Below are 17,730 nucleotides of genomic sequence, written 5' to 3' on the forward strand. Positions count from 1 at the left end.
ATATGATTGCTGTTAATGTTCATTAGTTCAGAAGAAATGCAGTTGAATAAATTGCTAAATCCAGTGTTCCTCTCCCAGTCTAGCTCATAGATCTTCTGTGTAGGCAGCCATTCTTACAGGAGGGGAAATGTAGTTAACTTTCTGTTTCAGATCAGAAATTCTTGCAAATTTTATGCAAGATGACTTTGCACTGGTTGAAAACTGTAGGATTATCTCTTAGACTTACAAGGTCAGATTGTGAAAAACATAGTAATATGCGAGGATATTGTAAAAATTAACACTTAATTGATGATCTGTTAGAGTAAGGCTGGCCAAAGGAATTAATAGCCAATACAAAGTCCATTTTTGAACCATCATCATTCTGTTACCATACAAGGTTCTTTTTCAAATCGATAAATTATTTTTTTTAATACAGTCTGCTGTGAAAAATAGAAGAAAGGATTACAGGAGTAGATTACTAAAAAGGAATGTTAGAAATTAGTAAAGCAGATGTTTGTATAACTTAAATAATTTTAGACCATTTTAACCTTGTTTAGAAATATACAGTAATTCAGTTACCAAAATCATTCGATTTTGAACTACTGTATCTCTAATTTAGAGAGAAGGATGTTGTGGGGGACTGTGTCAAAGGCTTACAGAAGTCAAGATAGATGACACCATGGCTCTTCCCTTGTCCACTGATGTAGTTGCTCTATCATAGAAGACCACTAGGCTGGTTAGGCATGATTTGTCCTTGGTGAACCCTTGGTTAGTGGAGTTGCTCTGTTGAGTAAAACCAGCAGTTCAGCCTATAAAAGAGCCAATTCAGAGCAAGAAAAATCCTGACAGTCTTGCTGTCTAGAAGACAGAGAGAGCAAATTGTCAGAGTAAGCAGGATTGCTCTTGCTGTTGTAGTACTTGTGCAATCAGCAACCAGGAGTCACTGACTTACATAAGTGTAACACATAGGCACAAGGTTTCTGTGGTTTTGTCCTTTGGTTGCATATTTGTAAGCTCACGCATGCTTATAACAGTACACTTCGAATGTCAAAGTTTAAAACACAAGTAATATGAAATATTTTCAAATTCTTCAGTTTCATTAAATGATTCTGTGTTACATTCAACGGCTTCCCCAAAATTATGTACTTTATTGCATACAATGCACATACACATAAATAATAGATTACAGTGTGATTTATATCTATAATTGCATTCATATAGTCCCCAAATGTAATATTTAGTCTAGAGAATGCATATATCATCTGTTGCTGGAAACATAAATTTAATAATCCTGACTTCATTTAAGTCAAAAGCAAATTTTCTGTTGATACTGGAGACAGGGGTAGCATTTTGCCCATAGATTTTAGCATTTTGGATATAGGAGGCTCAACCACTGTTTATACACTTGCTCAGTCTATTACTATTCAACGTAATTTTTCTCCAGGACTCTGTGGTACATTTTTAGTGGGCACCAGCTTTATCTCATAAGCAGCAATAACGTTCATGGAATGAGTTACTGTCTGTTACTTCAAACCTCTTAGTGTAAGGAAAGCAGAATAGATGGACAAGCAGGTGATATCCTTCTGGCTTTCCGCTGTTGTCCTAAAAACTTGAATAGAGCGCTGCATTTTGAACAGTTACTGATGATCCAAGCTCAATCATTTCTTACAGAATATATAATAAAAGACCAGTGCTTAAGTTAGTCGAATAAGTAAACTCCTTCAGTAACCTTTCCTTCAGATTTTGAGAAGTGTATAGTTGTTTCTCTAAGGTAGCTTTTCTGAATGAAATAACATTGAGTGGGATTTTAAACATTGTGAGTGATAATTTTAAACATGACTCAGAAGCACCTATATTGCAGCTTGCTCTATCAAGCAGTAAGGGTCCTACCTTTCTCCAGGGAAAATTGAGACAGATCTTTCATTCTTTCCCCTCTACTCTTTCATCTCTCTCTAATACTCTTGTGAAAATACCACTGTCCTGATCAAGGCTCAAAGCCTGTACTTTTGGATGTATATTTGAGCCTCCAACTTTTGAAGTGCGTCTTCAGGTCACATCAATCCTTGTGATTCATATTTTGAAATCTCTGAAAGACTTGGCCTTAAATCTCCATCCACACAACTAAATCTCTTGCTCAAGCCTTAGTTATTTTGCAGCTTCAGTAGTTCTTACCTTTGCTAGGTCAGAGCTACCCAGCTGTGCTCACATTGTACTCATGGTGATTCCAGACACAGTAACTGTCCCACTCCTGCATGATCCCCTGTCTACCCTTCCCACATCCTTGCTGTTTCCCAATACCCCATACAGCAAACATGAGGGGTTTCCCGTCAGCATATAAAGGCATTTATATTTTAGCTTTGATTGGTCTTTTGACTCTACCGATTGGCCTTTTGGCTCTACTGTTTATCAAATGTTCATTCGTATTTGTCACATCCATCCCAGCTAATAGTAGACTGGGAGTTGTTCATTTTAAGCATTGAGAATCTTGAACACCTTCTTCATCCAGTACCATCTCAAAATTCATCCCCTTCATTCCTTCAATTAGACAACATCATATGTATATCTGGCATTAATTCTAGCTTGTGTGTGTGTGTGTGTGTGTGTGTGTGTTGTGTGTATGCAGCTACACGTGCACACACCACATGCCTGATCCTGACCCTTACCCCTAGACACCTCAGCAACACGCATAATACAAACCAAATATATAGTATTGAGTCCACACAGGTTGTGTATGCCAGTGTGTGTGCAGGCACGTATTTACACAAAGGAGGAATCATTTAGTATTTCTCAGCAGATAGAGTTCAAGCTGTAGGGGAGAGAGATGATTATAATGATGAAGTCTTATGATGATGATTAAGTTTTATGATTAAAGCACTGCCAGATCTTTCACTGTCTGCCTAGCTCTTGCATGGAAGAGCTTGTCTGGAAGAGAGCACATTCCTAACTCAGAAGGTTGTTCTGAGGGTAAGTTGTTAATAAGTGGTTCAGATACTGCTGAGATAGAGGTTACAGAAACAAGTAATAAAGAGTGATTTTAAACAACAGCACGATCCTTCCCTCAAAAGATAACATGGGTTCCTGCACATGGAACTCGAATAGAAGCAGTCTGAGTAACGTGTTTAAAACCAGAAAGCGTTAGGTACCATTATCCCTGGTACTGACTGCACTGGCTTTCTGAAAGGCCTATAGAGCAGATTTTCAGGGGAGCGGTAGTCTTTCTCTGGTGTGGCTTCACCTCATTTTTCGTTCTGCTTGTTTTGGTGGTTTGTTGAAGAAGCATCGTAGTTTCAGAGTAAAGGACATTTTCTTTGTAGTGACGTAGGCATGCTGATACCAACAGTTTGTAACTACTCCATGTGCAGCTGCTGCGAGTGGGGAGAGGTTAAATGGCATCTGCTGCATGCTGGGTGGGGAGCGAAAGAAAAAGGATCAGAGAGAGAGCAAGCACACGTACTCATCTGTGCCTATGAGCGAGGGAAAAGCAAAGTGCTAAGCCACAGCCTTAGAAAGTAAGAGCTAGAGAACTGAGGAACTGTTTCTTATTTTACAAGTAAACACCTCATGGGATTTTACCCCTGGCTGAAGCCTACTTATATTTTTTGATAATTTTGCCAGGCTGGAAAACCCCCCGTTCCTGATCCTTTGTATGCCAGGCTGTGATGTGAAGAGGAGCAGACGGAATGGCTGTGTGATTTCATATACATTCTGTTTTCCTCTCTGCTGTAATGCGTGGCCTCAGCCCACTAAGCTGTGTTACGGAGTGGTTTCATCTCTGTGTAGAACGGCGACATTTTTTTTTTCACAGCCTCTAAACAGAAATAAAACTTCTGCTGCCTTTAGGCTTGGCTTTGTGGATGATATTTGGAGAATCAAAATTCCCAGTAGAATGCAGATCTCAGGCCAGATGCTGTAAGGTAAATTAATATACAAAGGTCAACTGAAATTGGGTGAAGGAGAGAAGGACTAGAGTTTAAGGTGCCAGCTGTGGCTTGGAAAAGCGAGTTTAATTTACTGTTTGTGAGTTAACATAATCTCACTTTCAATGTTAAAATATTCCATATTTAATATCTGAAAAAATAACATTAAAGGAAGTAATGGCAGTGTAGTTGATAGCATGTCTCTGATTTGTCTTCTGCTTTGTAATACAATAACTTATTTGGAAATCCAGATGTATGTACGCTTCTGTATATGTGAAGTTACATATATATGTGCACCTGTATACACACATATATAGTCATACACTTGGTGTTGCAAATGTATGGCATATAGATTGAAATTCATAGTGTGTCTATATACATATGCATAGATGTATAAACACATGACGCACGTTTCTATATCCTGGCTACTGCATTAAAACACACATATTTGGAAATGATCATCAATTATCATTTCCTTGTCTCTAATGCTTACACATTTAAGCATTTTTTGATTCATTTAGCAGCAGCAACAGAAGAACCTGAGGTGATTCCGGACCCAGCGAAACAAACAGATCGAGTGGTGAAAATAGCAGGAATAAGTGCTGGAATTCTGGTATTCATCCTACTTCTCCTTGTTGTCATATTGATCGTCAAAAAAAGGTAAGAAAATTATCTGCGCTGATCCCTCTTTTTTTTTTCTCCATATCAAACAATAACCAAATGGGTATTTTTTTCAGGTCATTTTTAAAAAATTAAAAGTTTCAGGACCAGTAGCTCACATCAGTTTTTGGATGAGTTTTTGATGTTTCCTGTTGGTTTTGCTGTGATTCCTATGATGGGTTTAAAGAGAGGATTTTGTTATGTTTGGGATCCAATAGCTATACATTTTCTCATACTTATTTATTTCCAAGTAGTTTTAAGTTGCAGTTGGAAGAATGTACAGAATGTCAAAATGGGTGAAATTGAAATTCATGGAGTCTTTTTTTTTTTCTTTAAGCAAAGAAAAAATAATAACTTACTGCACTTTTCATGTTGTAATCACCTAATGAATTTGATTTTCTATATGCAGCTCTAATGAGTTATTTGTATCTGTATGTTATCCAAGTTGCAAAATAATGTAATTTTATACTTCTATTTATGCTCTTGTAAACCTGGAGTTTTTTCTTGAAAGTCATACCACATCACTGTAAAATTATCTAGCAAGTCCTTAGTGCATGAAATTGTTTAAAAGTGTATTAATTTGAATGAATTTTAATTTTTTCAGTGCTTTCTTAGACAGTAAGCAATATTGCCATCTTCTGGCGTTGTACAATGCTAACTCTGCATCCAAATGCTCCTACCTACAGTAAATTGTGCTACCCTATTGCTCCATTAGTTTTTAAAAGTCTTGGCTTCCCAGTAGTTGCAATTCTCTCAACTTGGCATAGAAGTTCATAATATGGCTCTATAAATCTGTAGTTGTAGCATCAAAACCAATTGCTCTATTTCACTCCCTCCCTGGTGGGTCCCCTTTGCAGGGCACAAGGTGATTTCTCTTGGGTAGAACGAAACCTTTGTCTTCCAGTGGTGTGTGCATTGCGTTCCCTTGCCTTTTGCAGAAGTCTTAATGAAAAGTGTATTTGTAAATGTTGCAAATGTTCCTCTGAAATGCAGCTTGCTATTATTTTTTAAAGATTAAGAAAAAAATTAAAACTGTGCCTAAGATCATTCTCTATGTTATAATTACTGGTTTGCATTAGATTTTTTTAATTTATTGCCTCTTTACAATTATCCCTGGAGATATATAACTTGGAGAAGAAACGTCTGCATTAGAAACATTAGGTATGCCTATAGTGTTCTGTGTTAGTTAGCTACATATGTGATTTTTCCCAAAAGTGCTTTTACTTTTCTCTGTTGTTTACCTCTGTGGTTGAGAATTAACACATATGCAAAAGGACATACGGTCAGCCAATGGTCTTTACTTACACAACTTTTGAAAAACAAAAAAAAAAGTTGTTTTTCAGCTTTCAGTAAGAAATCTCTATTTTATAGCTTTATTGCAAGGTATGTGCTGGGGATTATCATCTTCTCAGCACGTGTTGCAGTGGTCTCCTTATGTATAATAGAAGACTCCGTGTGTGTGCATGTGTATGTGTGTGAGAGAGACTGTCTACCACTATATATTGTCAGTCACTTCCAGATGGGATTGACTAGTTTTGCAGGTAACAACAACAACAAAAAGCTTAAAATTCAATGTGTTCATTTTTCCTATCCTTTTTACCTCTTGCACTCAGACCCCTTTTAGACTCATACTTTCCCTGTTGAATTGTTTGATAAAAGTAAATCAGTCATGTCCGTGAAATGGTATTTTAAAATTTCCCCTTTTTTCCCCTTCACTTTTCTGAACCTGTGAAGTCAGTACCCTCTCAGGAATGATACTTGATCATCATTCTAAAGCACATAACATTTCTAAACTCCTCTACTATTTTGTATTCAAAATAGGTGAGAAATTAACCTGCTTAATGAATCTTTAATATGTGGCAATTTTTCATCATGATAGTTTAATTGGTTGTCTATCGCGTATGTTATAGGTGTGCCATTCCCTTCCCCCTGCTTAGGGAAAGTGGGCAGGGATTTTTCAATACCAGCTTTAGTCAAGGTCTCTTACAAAAAGCATAGAAAACCTTTGTATATCTGAGTTCATTCAGTCCATCTAGTGAATCAGGGCAATCCACATAATGAAGCCAGGAACAGCTGTAACAAAAAAAACCCCTACACATTCACACGTACATAAACACACTTCACTTAGTTGTGGTGGGACTGAAAACAATGTTTGAATCATCTTCTGTAGTGTACATATTCAGTGATCCATTATGTAGTATCCCTTTTGGTACCTGAGTTGACCACAGCTTATTACCCAGAAAAGTCAGTAAAACAATGGTTTCTGCATTTTCATTGGTTTATTAAGTCATATACACAGTCATCGCTATCTCGATCTGATTAAATGCAGCATTACATTTTATTGAAAAATGGAGTACTAAGCAGCAGTTTTGTTCACAAGCTTGAGATATTTTAGGCTTTGCCTGATCATTTTGTACAAATTGGTTTGAAGTTTTCACGAATGAAGCTCTTACAGAGTTTTACTGGAGTAATCAAACCAGCTAAGAAAAGGGATACTGCATCTTTAACAAGCAATGCCATTTTTATTTTCAAAGTCATTGTTGGACTATTTCCAGATGTCCTTCATTTCCTTCCATTTGTTTACCTTCCATATTTTTAATGCTTAGCATGACTACATCAGCATTTCCAATTGTAAGATTTTAAAATAGAAAACATATGTTTGCATTCAGGAAATGTGTGGTATATATGTCAGTACACACATATCTGTTGTAAACGTGCATTCCTTAAAATGTGTGTACTCATATAGCTACATGTAGTATGCATACAAACATATATGTATACACCTGTGTACCGATAAAGATGTTAAAATGAATGACATGAAATTTGTTTTCTGATTAAATGTATTTATTAACGCAATCTTTAGTTTTTGTAACTGAAAAGTAAAAAGCATACTTACTGCACAAGATTTGTACACAGCTGTTCATTTGTCATGGCATCTAGGTGGTAATCATTATATTACGCTGAACTGCATGTTGAAAATACACAATCCATTTAATTTTCAAATTTTTTGGCAATAAATAAAACCTCAGCATGTAATTTTGTAACTGATCTTTCTAAAAACCAAATCATTTTTATATGCTAGTGTATTTTTTTTAATTGCATGGCAAAGTAAGGCTAGTTTGTGCATGAGCAAGTTGAAATGCTAACCAAAGAAACATGAGTTTTTCAATTTTTTTTTTAAACGCACATTTCTCTGCTTTATTGAATGTGACAGAGTCACGCTTTTCATTCACCATTGCTTCTCTTTTTCCACTGTCTGTGATTTGCTTGCCAGGAGGAGCTACTATTCTTACTCCTACTATCTGTAAGTAGAATACGGGTGACTTACTATTTTACATGTTTTAAAGATGCAGTATCCCTTTTTAAAAAAGAAAAACAGTCTCTCTAATTGTCCTAAAGTTTTATTGGTAGTTACCTTTCTTTATTCTCAGGCTTGAAAAATTGCTTGGATCATTGCTCCTGTTACTCTTACCATGTGTTTTTTTTAAAGGGATATTGTATTTCTAAATGTATATTAAGACTTGCTTTTTGCTACAGTTTTTCCCATAACTATCATTTTACTTTATTGTAATCATAATTTAATTTGCATTATGATTCACAGCGACACATCACACTAAGGAAAAAACCTCTTTTCCCATTTCCTAACTAGAAACTAGAAAATCACAAATTATTCTTTCTTAGCGTATCAGTTACCAAGAGTCATCCTGTGCACGACTTTTCCTGCAGAGATTGGCAGATGCCAGACCTTTATAAATAGGTCTCTGCCCTACCAATGGCAGCGCAACACATCTGCCTCTGCAGTACCAACCTTTTATTTTTTACACAAATATTTTTTTGTGAAGCAGTCTGCATCTATTGCTTGTCAGGTGCTTTGCATACACATTTTAAAGTGTGGATCAATCTTTATGACATTGGTTTGCAAAAAGTTTTGTTTTACCAAAGCAAAATTGATTTTTTTTTTATATATGTGTTGACCACGTGAGTTTTTGTGAGAGCTGCAGCAGTTTTGGCTGTGATTGAGCAAAGCAGTTACACACATTCTTAATTTTAAATAAATACATGAAGCCCTTGACTTCAGAGGGGGTCTAGAATGCACCCAAGTGCTTTGATGAATCCGTGGTGTCTGATAATGATGCTCTTTCACATTTTTAAGCAGGTTAGTTTACTTCTTTAAACAAACTTCAAAATGAAAAAAAAGCTAAGCTGGCTTAGCTAACTGCCATTCTCTGGTTTACTGTGACAAATTATAATTTCCTTATTAAATAACAATTGCTTCATCTCAAGATAATGAACTGCACTGTTTCATCCTATGATGGAGCATTTTTCCCCTCCAGCTCCCACTGAAACACCCACCTGTGCAGGTTCACCCAACTGGATCCTTTAGCAGATAATGAGAATCATTTACACTTTCTGTCAGCCTCAAGTACTTTAACCTAACAATTTGCTTAAAACTATCACAAAGCATAGATTGCATGTGCCTTCAGCTGAGTGAGGGAAGGAAAAAAAGGAAAGGAAAAAGAAGTTAAACCCCGAGGGAGCCAGGAGCTGTTGAACAATAAAGCTGTCCTCCCATTTCCCAGCAGCTTTGGGTTGTGGTGCTGCAACACAATAGGCCTTTTTAGGAGTTGAAGCAGAGCATAAGAATTAGAAAGCTACTGTAATAAGCTAATAACTTGAAAGCCTTAATAGCTGTTGATTTATTTAGCGTAGCTAGCAAGTTTTGTTACGAAGTGATGCTTCAAAGAAGGGCTTAATACAGTCGAGAGATGAGATGGAATAGTCTTTTTGTTCCATTTCTGAGGTGACGTTAGGAAAAGGCAATCGTCGGTGTATAGAGACTATCTGAAAAGCTTTGAAACTTAAAAAAACAGACTGAACTCAAAATGCCAGTTTTGTGAAAGCTTTGATAGTATTGGTAACCAGTTATAAAGCTCAAGCAGTTTCATTTCTGGAAGTTCTGATGGTCTTCATTTGTTCAATCAGAGTATCATTTAAGCCAGCTTTCCTTAAGTAAATAGGAATGTGTGGAGTAAATGTATAAAATAAAGCATTTTAGGGGGGACATCCAACTGTCACTGGTTTTAATTTTCACTGAACGACTGATACACACAGAACCTTCATGGACACCACAAGGGTTTGATGAAAAAATGATAGGTTTAGAGACCACCTTTGGGATATTTGTAGCACGGGGGTTATTGAGCAGCAATTTTCTGAGTAGCCTATCTATAAAAGGGGAAAAGAAAAGAGGGGGGCCCAGTCGGGAACAAAAAAAGGAGATGAGTCTGATCGGTGAAAGAATCTTTGTTATTCTCAGGAGTTCTTTGTCGGTCTATATCCTACTTTGTGGCCCTTTACTGTTGACCAAGGCTATTAACTTAAGAAACAGTCCTTTAAGAAAATATTATTTTCTTAAATATGCAAAAACATGAAGTGCTTCCTGCCCTAGAGGGTGGTATAGGTCCTTTCTGATGGATGATCCCAGGACTTAACAAGTAGACGGATAGATAATTTACGCTGATACTCTTTTCGTCTACTGTTAGAGCCCGGCACAGATTATTAAAAGTTGCTGGAGAACAGAGGAAGAGCAAGCAGTCCTTTTAAGTCAGAGAAATGTAAGATAAATACTGTCTAAACAGTTAACAGGATATTTGATGATATTTTTTGCAGAAAAAGCTTCTGAAGCTAAGCAGTGTTTTAAACATACATTTTCAAGAAACCAGTATTTTCAGTGATGATTGTCTCCCACGTGGTGTCAGATTTATCCAAGTAAGCAGGTTGGCTATCTATTATATTGCAGTCACAGCTTCAAATGAAAACGAGGAGATTTCAGAACAGTCTAAAGTATGTCAGAGGTTCCTGCAGAACCAAGGTGCACTTCATGCTGCTCCGCATACTTCCTACTACTTGAGATATATGCTTTAAGAGTAGTAGGCTTTAAGTGATAATTAAAATAATTATCTGCTTCCATCTGACTTCTGGAGACAGTGAAAATCACTTCCAGTTTTCAGCAAAAGGAAAGAATTGAGATATTTCTGAAGTGTACACTTTGAGGGCATTGGCTGTTAATTTGGGGGGTTTAGTTGAACTGATTACATTGCTGTTTAACTGTAATACATTCAGAGTGTAAGACTGTTAATGTCAATATTTAAGATGTTCCCAAACTGCATGAAAGGGTAGAGTGGTGAGGGGGGGTTTATTTGTTTTTTAAAAAAACTAAGTTCAGTGTCAGGAACAAAGTGTGATATCGTGTTGTATCTTGTGTACTGAATGGGATGAACAACTTTTAACATGAAAAATAATATGAATCCATATTGAATAATTATCTTTCTTTTGTTATTTCATAAGTTTTTTGACTAACAAAGTAATTTAGACAGTTAAATGATTTCTTCCTAACAAGGCAAGGAAGGGGAATGAATTATCCATTTATAAAATCAAAACAGATTTAAATGGAGATGGTTGATAAAACTGCGTACACAGATGCTTCTTATTTATCATTTCAGTTAAAACGTAATTATATTCTCTAATTTGTTTATATTAGTGTAATTACTCAGCAGGAAAAAAAATATTACCAGAGTACAGAAGTTAGCACTTCCATTACAGCATTTGTGCGTGTATGGAAAACACACAATCATGGCTTTTTCATAGCGGGGTGCGTAGTTTTATCAGTTACATGCTGGAAAAGTTGAACACAGAAAAATCAGCCAAACTTTTCAGTCACTCAGGATTATATATAATGATTACTGTAGACGTCAGTGTTCATCAAATATTAAGGTGGTTTGGCTTTTTTTTTTTGGCTGGGCAGCAAACTTGCAAAGAAGCGCAAGGATGCTATGGGGACCACCCGCCAGGAGATGACACACATGGTGAATGCAATGGATAGGAGTTACGCTGACCAGAGCACCCTGCATGCGGAGGATCCCCTTTCAATCACATTTATGGACTCTCATAACTTCAGCCCCAGATGTAAGTACAACAGTGATAGATACTTTGGAGTGTAGGTGAATATAGAATCATGGGAAACAATTCTACTTTTTAAGGAAAATTGTTGTAAGCTCCAGGTTTTCTAGGAACATTGGTAAACCCAATGGTTGAGTAGGGGTGTTTGTATATTATCCTTATTGGTATGTGGCCAATTACTGAAATATTTACATGTACTTTTAGTATGCGTTGATACTTGTTCTAGGGAAATTACACTTCTAGAATATCTCAATTAAAATCTGAAATTGAGTTTTCCATCGTGAGGCTATTTAATACCAACAAGTTAAATATTACTGTGTAACACCATGTCCGTAATGAATGATAATATGAGGTCCAAATTAATTTTTTCTTTTGGCAGTAAGGACATTATAACAGAAGGAAACTGACAATTTTCATTGCTGTTTGTGAAGTTTAGGAACAAGCTTGTTAATATATCCGCAAATTTGCTCTGTGTTTGTATTCCTTTTTTGTAGGCTTGCCAACTGTCTGGTTTTGACAAAGTTTGGCAGTTCGGGTTTCTGACTGTTAAGTGTATGGGTTATAGCTACCACTGTCCAGCATCCCTACCTCCCAGCACTGCGCCTTGCACAAAAGCAGGATACTCCACTGGCAGACTCTGAATACCTCAGAATTAGTGTGTTAAGTTACCAAAGGGATAAAATTCTGCCGTGGAGCTGGCAGGAACCTGACCTTCTTATGGCCACGTGGACTTGTGGCTTGGCTTTAAACAGATCTGAGCAGCCTGAGCTGCTTCTGAATTGCCAGCTTTTGGGAATGGCACTTCCATCTCCCTTCTCTTGCCTCCCATACTGCTTACCATGCTTGAGCAAAATTCATCCATTAAGGCTCTTAAGTTCTTTCATGATTGTTGTAAGGGAAATGGGTTTTGGAAGAGGGTTTATTGAAGCTTACAAAATGCAGAATGCTAACATTTTAAGTGTCTCATAACCAATTATAAATGGGAGTTTAGTATCAGCCAGTTAGTTTTTCTACACAGTTTTGGCTGGAACTGTTTGAAAATTCTCCAAAGTTTGATGTCTTATTGGCATTGAAATTTGTGGAGGCAGGTTTGCAAAGACAGTTCGATTTGGACTAAGTTGCAGTGCATCCCAGGCAAAGTGTCCATCAGGAGCCTACATGGCTATTAGTGAGCTGTGGCTGCCAGGCACTTGGGCAGCCTTCCAGATGGACTAACGTGACTCCAAGAGCCCATGAGCCTCAGCCACCACAGCTGTCCTGTTGGTTGGCAAAGAAGTTTGGCATCACTGTTTTCCAGTGTCCTAGGTATGTGATTTTTTTTTTTTTTTTTGGGTGCTGGAAGATTCAGTTCTCCTGACCATTGTCTGTGCCTAGGCAAAGAACCTTCCAAGCTTCTGAGGTTTTCTGCTATGCAACAAAATTTTAGGCAGATAGCTTGAAAACTGGAGCTCAATTTTGTCACAGAGCTGTTGATATTGTAAATTTTTATTCCAGGTTGGAACAAAACCAAATTCCAGATTCCACCCTTTCAGTCCAAAACAGCATTTGTCTCTGGACAGTTCTAGTTGTGATAGCGAATGATAAAATTCTATTAATTTTATTCAAAGTTCTGCATCTGTGTATCTGTGATTTTCCTGTACTCATTAAGAGCGATGTCTTTGGCACTGCACATAAAAAAAGCTTTTAACTTTAAATATGTATTTAATTTTTTTTAAATTACATGGAAGACTTTAAAGAAATAACATTTTATTTTGAGATGAGCTATTCAAGTACTACATGAGAGGATGGATTTAAAAGGAAAGGAGTTGGTTCTGTGAAAGTGAACCTTTATTGTGAAGCAAAGGAACAATAGTGAAGGAGGAGCCCTTTCAAAAACTATATTGCATGTAATGTCGTCTTTATTTCGTTTCAGTAAGAATCTCTTTGCCTTTATCATTACATTTCTGAAGTCCAAAATCACTGCCTTTCATTCCTGTTTTATTCAGGATGCTTTCTGGAACTGTGTAGTCGTTCTGGTTTTCTGCTGTAGCAAAATTAATGGGGTTTAGTTATCACTTGGTTATACTCTGAAGTATATTGTTTTTATTCTTAAAAATACACAAATTGAGGGTAACGTATTTCTTCATGAGCTTTGTTTTCCTACAGTGCCCAATGATCCACTTGTGCCGACAGCTGTGTTAGGTGAGGACCCTAGTCCTTCATTATCCATTCCTGCATGAGTTTCGTCTCCTTGCATGGTTGAATGTTGAAACAGCTTGTTTTATGTAAAAGATAGCTATGCAGTTGTCAGAAAATAACTCTACACTCAGTTTATCAATTCAGAATTAAACTGACACTGCTTTTAGAATAAAGACTATTTTATGTTCTCATTGAGAAGTTATTCCTAGTCAGTGCTAACCGAAGAATAAATGTGGAAATAGGTAAATGGAAAATACTAAAACTTTTCTCCCAGAGTATTCAAACTGAGTTCTGATGACCTGACATGTGAAACTGGAATGCTGTAAAGAGATACGTAAAATAAAATTCAGATCCATATTAGCATTATTGGGCACCCAAAGCTCCATTTTCTAACATAAGTAACAAGAATTAAAAGAAAAATAGAAAATGGAAAAACCTGTGTTATATTCAAGAAGAATCAACCACTTTGTAAGTTCTGTACAAATATTCCTGTATACCTATATTAATTACGTATTTCAATTGACCTTAACTAGCAAGTTTTTCAACTTTGTACTTACTTTAAAAAGAAGAACAGATATTGGGAGTGGCTAGGCTGCTTATTTCTGTGTCACATCTAACGCTGAATGCGTGTTTTAGAGGTTTTTTTAAAAAAATACAAAGTAAAAGTGTAATTTGTACCCAAGATCTTGGTTTGATAAACACAATGTGCAATATTGAGTTTCAGTCAGTTGCTGAGGTTATTTTAGGATAAAAGACAAATATCAGGAAATTGACATGAATATAAACTGAAGTTGAAAATTAGATTCCTAGAAGTAAAGCTTAAAGGGACCTGAAGGCAATTTAATCCCTCTTTTGTTTTAAGATGGGACATTATGCATATAATATAGACTCTTTCTGGCAATTGATTGTTTGTTGTGTTTCAAAAATTTGTAGTGGAGAGTATTCTACTCTTGCAGTGGCATGTTCCAGTGCCTCCCTCCTCCTAAATAAAATTCAGGTCCATATTAGTATTATTTGGGATCCAAAGCTCAGTTTTCTGGGTATTAGCTGCTACTAACCGGGAGTTACTGCTGAGTATTATTACTGCTTCCTCCTAGTTTTTTTCCTAACTAAACTAATCTAGACTAAATCATCATTGCTGTATATTGAGCCATTTCCTTTTGAGACTTATAGAAAATATGGAGAACTGACACACTCCTGTCACTTTAAACAGTCTCTTACCCATTGAAAGGTTGACGTGTCCTCAGTTGTCTCTCTTCTAGTTGAGTTAAACCCAGTTGTTCCCCTTGTCGTCTTGTAACTGATGTTTTCTAAACTTGTTATCACTGTTTTCCTGTGAACACTTTCCAGCTCAGGTCAAATTTTTAAATTATGGTGCCTCAAATCAGTTACAGTTCTTAGAAGAAGTCTCAATGCTGACCTGAGTGGAATAGGTACCCCTATGCCCTGCTTGTAGTGTTCTGCTACATAAATTGGATTTTATCCTTTTTATTGCACTCATGTTGCTGACTTGCATCGAATTACCTGCTAAAATCCCAGTTGTCATTACCCAGTCTGTTACTCCATTTTGTAGCTAGTTACATATTTGACTTCCCTTTCCTACACACAGTATGTTGCATTCACTGTTTAATTCACCTTGTTGATTTTTGCATTGTCTCCCAAATAATCAAGATGACTTTGAAATCTGATCCTGTTCTTGTGAAGTGATTGTGGTGCCTTACCACTCAGTATCCTCTGTCCCTATTGTCAGGGTATTTTCTATCCGATTATGCAAGTTGTGGGTAGAAATATTAGTAGAGGAGCCCTTGCAGAGATCACCATGTAAAGTGCCCTCTGAGACTGACAGCAAATTCCTATTCGTGAGTAGTCTTTGGTCTTTGTCAAGCTGGGTATGCTCAGCACATGGGAGATTTATCAAGTTGTGTTCTGCCTATTTAATTTTGATAATATTGCAAATGCCATTCTGTAGACTATGGTAGTGTCTTAGAAAGTTTATACCCATCAGAGCAGTTAGATGCTGGAGCCTTCCACTTTGGGCCCAAGGAAACCTAACCATGTGGTTTAAGAAGTTTATGATGAGTGGTGGAATAGCACCATAGCCTGAAAGAGCAAACATGTAGACTCAGGAATTCTGAATACTAACCAAAATTTGATCAAGGGACTAACGGTCATAGAAAACGAGTCCTTTCCTGAAACTCTCAGATCTTCTTGTATCTTTTAGCTTGATTTCAGGCACTTGCAAGCTACATAGATACTAGCTGGTGATACTTGTCAAGCTATTACTAGTAGCTCACTTAGGCTATAAGCATATTCCAAAAGTCAGTGTGTCGCCACTACGTTGTGGCAGTCACAGACACGGGCAGCTGTGAACAGCAAGGACAAGGGTTTAATTGAAGAACAGTTTAACAGCTTCTGTCTGCATTTCCATCTACTGGTAATGGTGTTTTGGGCATGATAGTGTCCTGGTATAAGCAAAGCAATACTAGTTGGAAGAGGTAGGATTTTTCATTGCATGGACTGAAATAGCAGAGAGAAGTAGACAAGCTGTTGGGCATACTGTGTAAAAGGGGTTGGGTACCCATCAGCTTTTCCTTTGGGAGCAGATCATTTGGCCTACTCTATCTCCCTGTCGCCCTTGCTTGGACCAGCATTACAGAACAGTTTTCATCTGTTTTATTTAGAGATGAGCAAAATTTTATGGGCTCTAAATTATAGAACATGTTATTTTATATGAAGCTTTTATTACTTTGTAGCTGTACTAGGTTTCTTTTTCTTCATGTATAGGTTATTAATGCTACTCTCCATTCTGTGTACATTAGCACTAAGTTAGTATGACAATTTTGCTTTTCTCAAGTCCCTATCATTACATTGATGGCATAATAATGTGGCCCTTATATTTTTAAAATGGCTTTCATTGTTGCCTATTGTGAAGCTTTAACAACTTTTAATGTCATTTTCTTTTAGTCATTTCCTAATACAGTCTGAAATAAATTTCTTATGTTCTGTTCACTCATTGTTTTTTGCTGCTTCAATGGGTTAAAGTGCCTATTACTGGTAAGTATACTGCAAGGAATGGGGAGAACTGCAAATCCTGAGGTGGTTTGAAATGTGTATGATTTAACATGGATAACACTATAATAAGAAGTGACTGCTGCATGTCACATTATTAGGCAGTTTAGTGAGGCATAAATGTACTGAAATTAGCAACTTGTGTGACACTTCAAAGAATTGTGTTTCTTAATAGGAGATCTCGTTTCAGAATGCATTAACAGGGTTTGCATTTAGGTGGAATTGTAGAAAATCCAACCCTTGGGGTATTCATTTTTTTCCTAGTGTTTTACTTCCTAATCTGGATCCTTTGCAAGGAAAGTGGTAAACTGATTTCAAAGAAGTGTGGGAGGGGTCGGCTACCTACTTCTCATTTCTATAGCTACTTTCGAAAAAGGTTTCAATTAGAATTTTTCTTCCTCTACAAATTCATTTGAACTGCAGATTGCTAATTTAAAAACAAAACAAAACAACAACCTGTTTCATAGAAGGGATTGACAAAATGTAACCACTTCATGCAGCTTTGACATTTGGTTTTGATAAGAGAATTGATGTAACATAGGGTAGTAGCATAGACTTCTTTGTTTATATAGAGCAAAAAGTGCGGTTGAGATCAGCACACTCAACAGTTTCGTTTCTCTGCTAAAAAAGCTGAGTTGAAATGACCACTCTGAAGTGTTGATTCATTTTCTGAAATGGAGATGGTGTTCTGAAGCGGTAGCATAATTGCTTCTCTTTTTTACTGGGATCTCAATTTACTGTTTGTTGGCTTTAGACAAATGATGTGCTGATACCGCTACAGAGTTATTCTAATTTATTGTCTAAGGTGTAGTATTGCTGTTGATACATATTAGCCATTAAAAAAGTTACTTTGGGTGATAGAGGCTGGAGTTCCCAGGTACATTAACGTCATAAAGTTTTGTAGCTTGAAATAAAATGCCCTTCAGACATCTTTATCATGGGATGAAGGATTTCAAACTTTTCTATGTGT

General features: G+C 36.8%; 1 protein-coding gene across 1 annotated transcript in view; it reads left to right on the forward strand.

Annotated features, from left to right (window-relative positions):
• Positions 1-17,730, forward strand: part of PTPRK (protein tyrosine phosphatase receptor type K) — a 416,718-nt gene that overhangs the window by 375,708 nt on the left and 23,280 nt on the right. The window contains exons 14-16 of the mRNA XM_086461237.1: positions 4,418-4,556; positions 11,359-11,519; positions 13,659-13,694. Of these exons, the coding sequence (XP_086317363.1) occupies positions 4,418-4,556; positions 11,359-11,519; positions 13,659-13,694 (336 nt within the window). The remainder of the gene's footprint in view (positions 1-4,417; positions 4,557-11,358; positions 11,520-13,658; positions 13,695-17,730) is intronic.

The sequence above is a fragment of the Leptosomus discolor genome, chromosome 2, assembly GCF_034619465.1.
Source record: "Leptosomus discolor isolate bLepDis1 chromosome 2, bLepDis1.hap2, whole genome shotgun sequence".
NCBI classification, from domain to species: domain Eukaryota; kingdom Metazoa; phylum Chordata; class Aves; order Leptosomiformes; family Leptosomidae; genus Leptosomus; species Leptosomus discolor.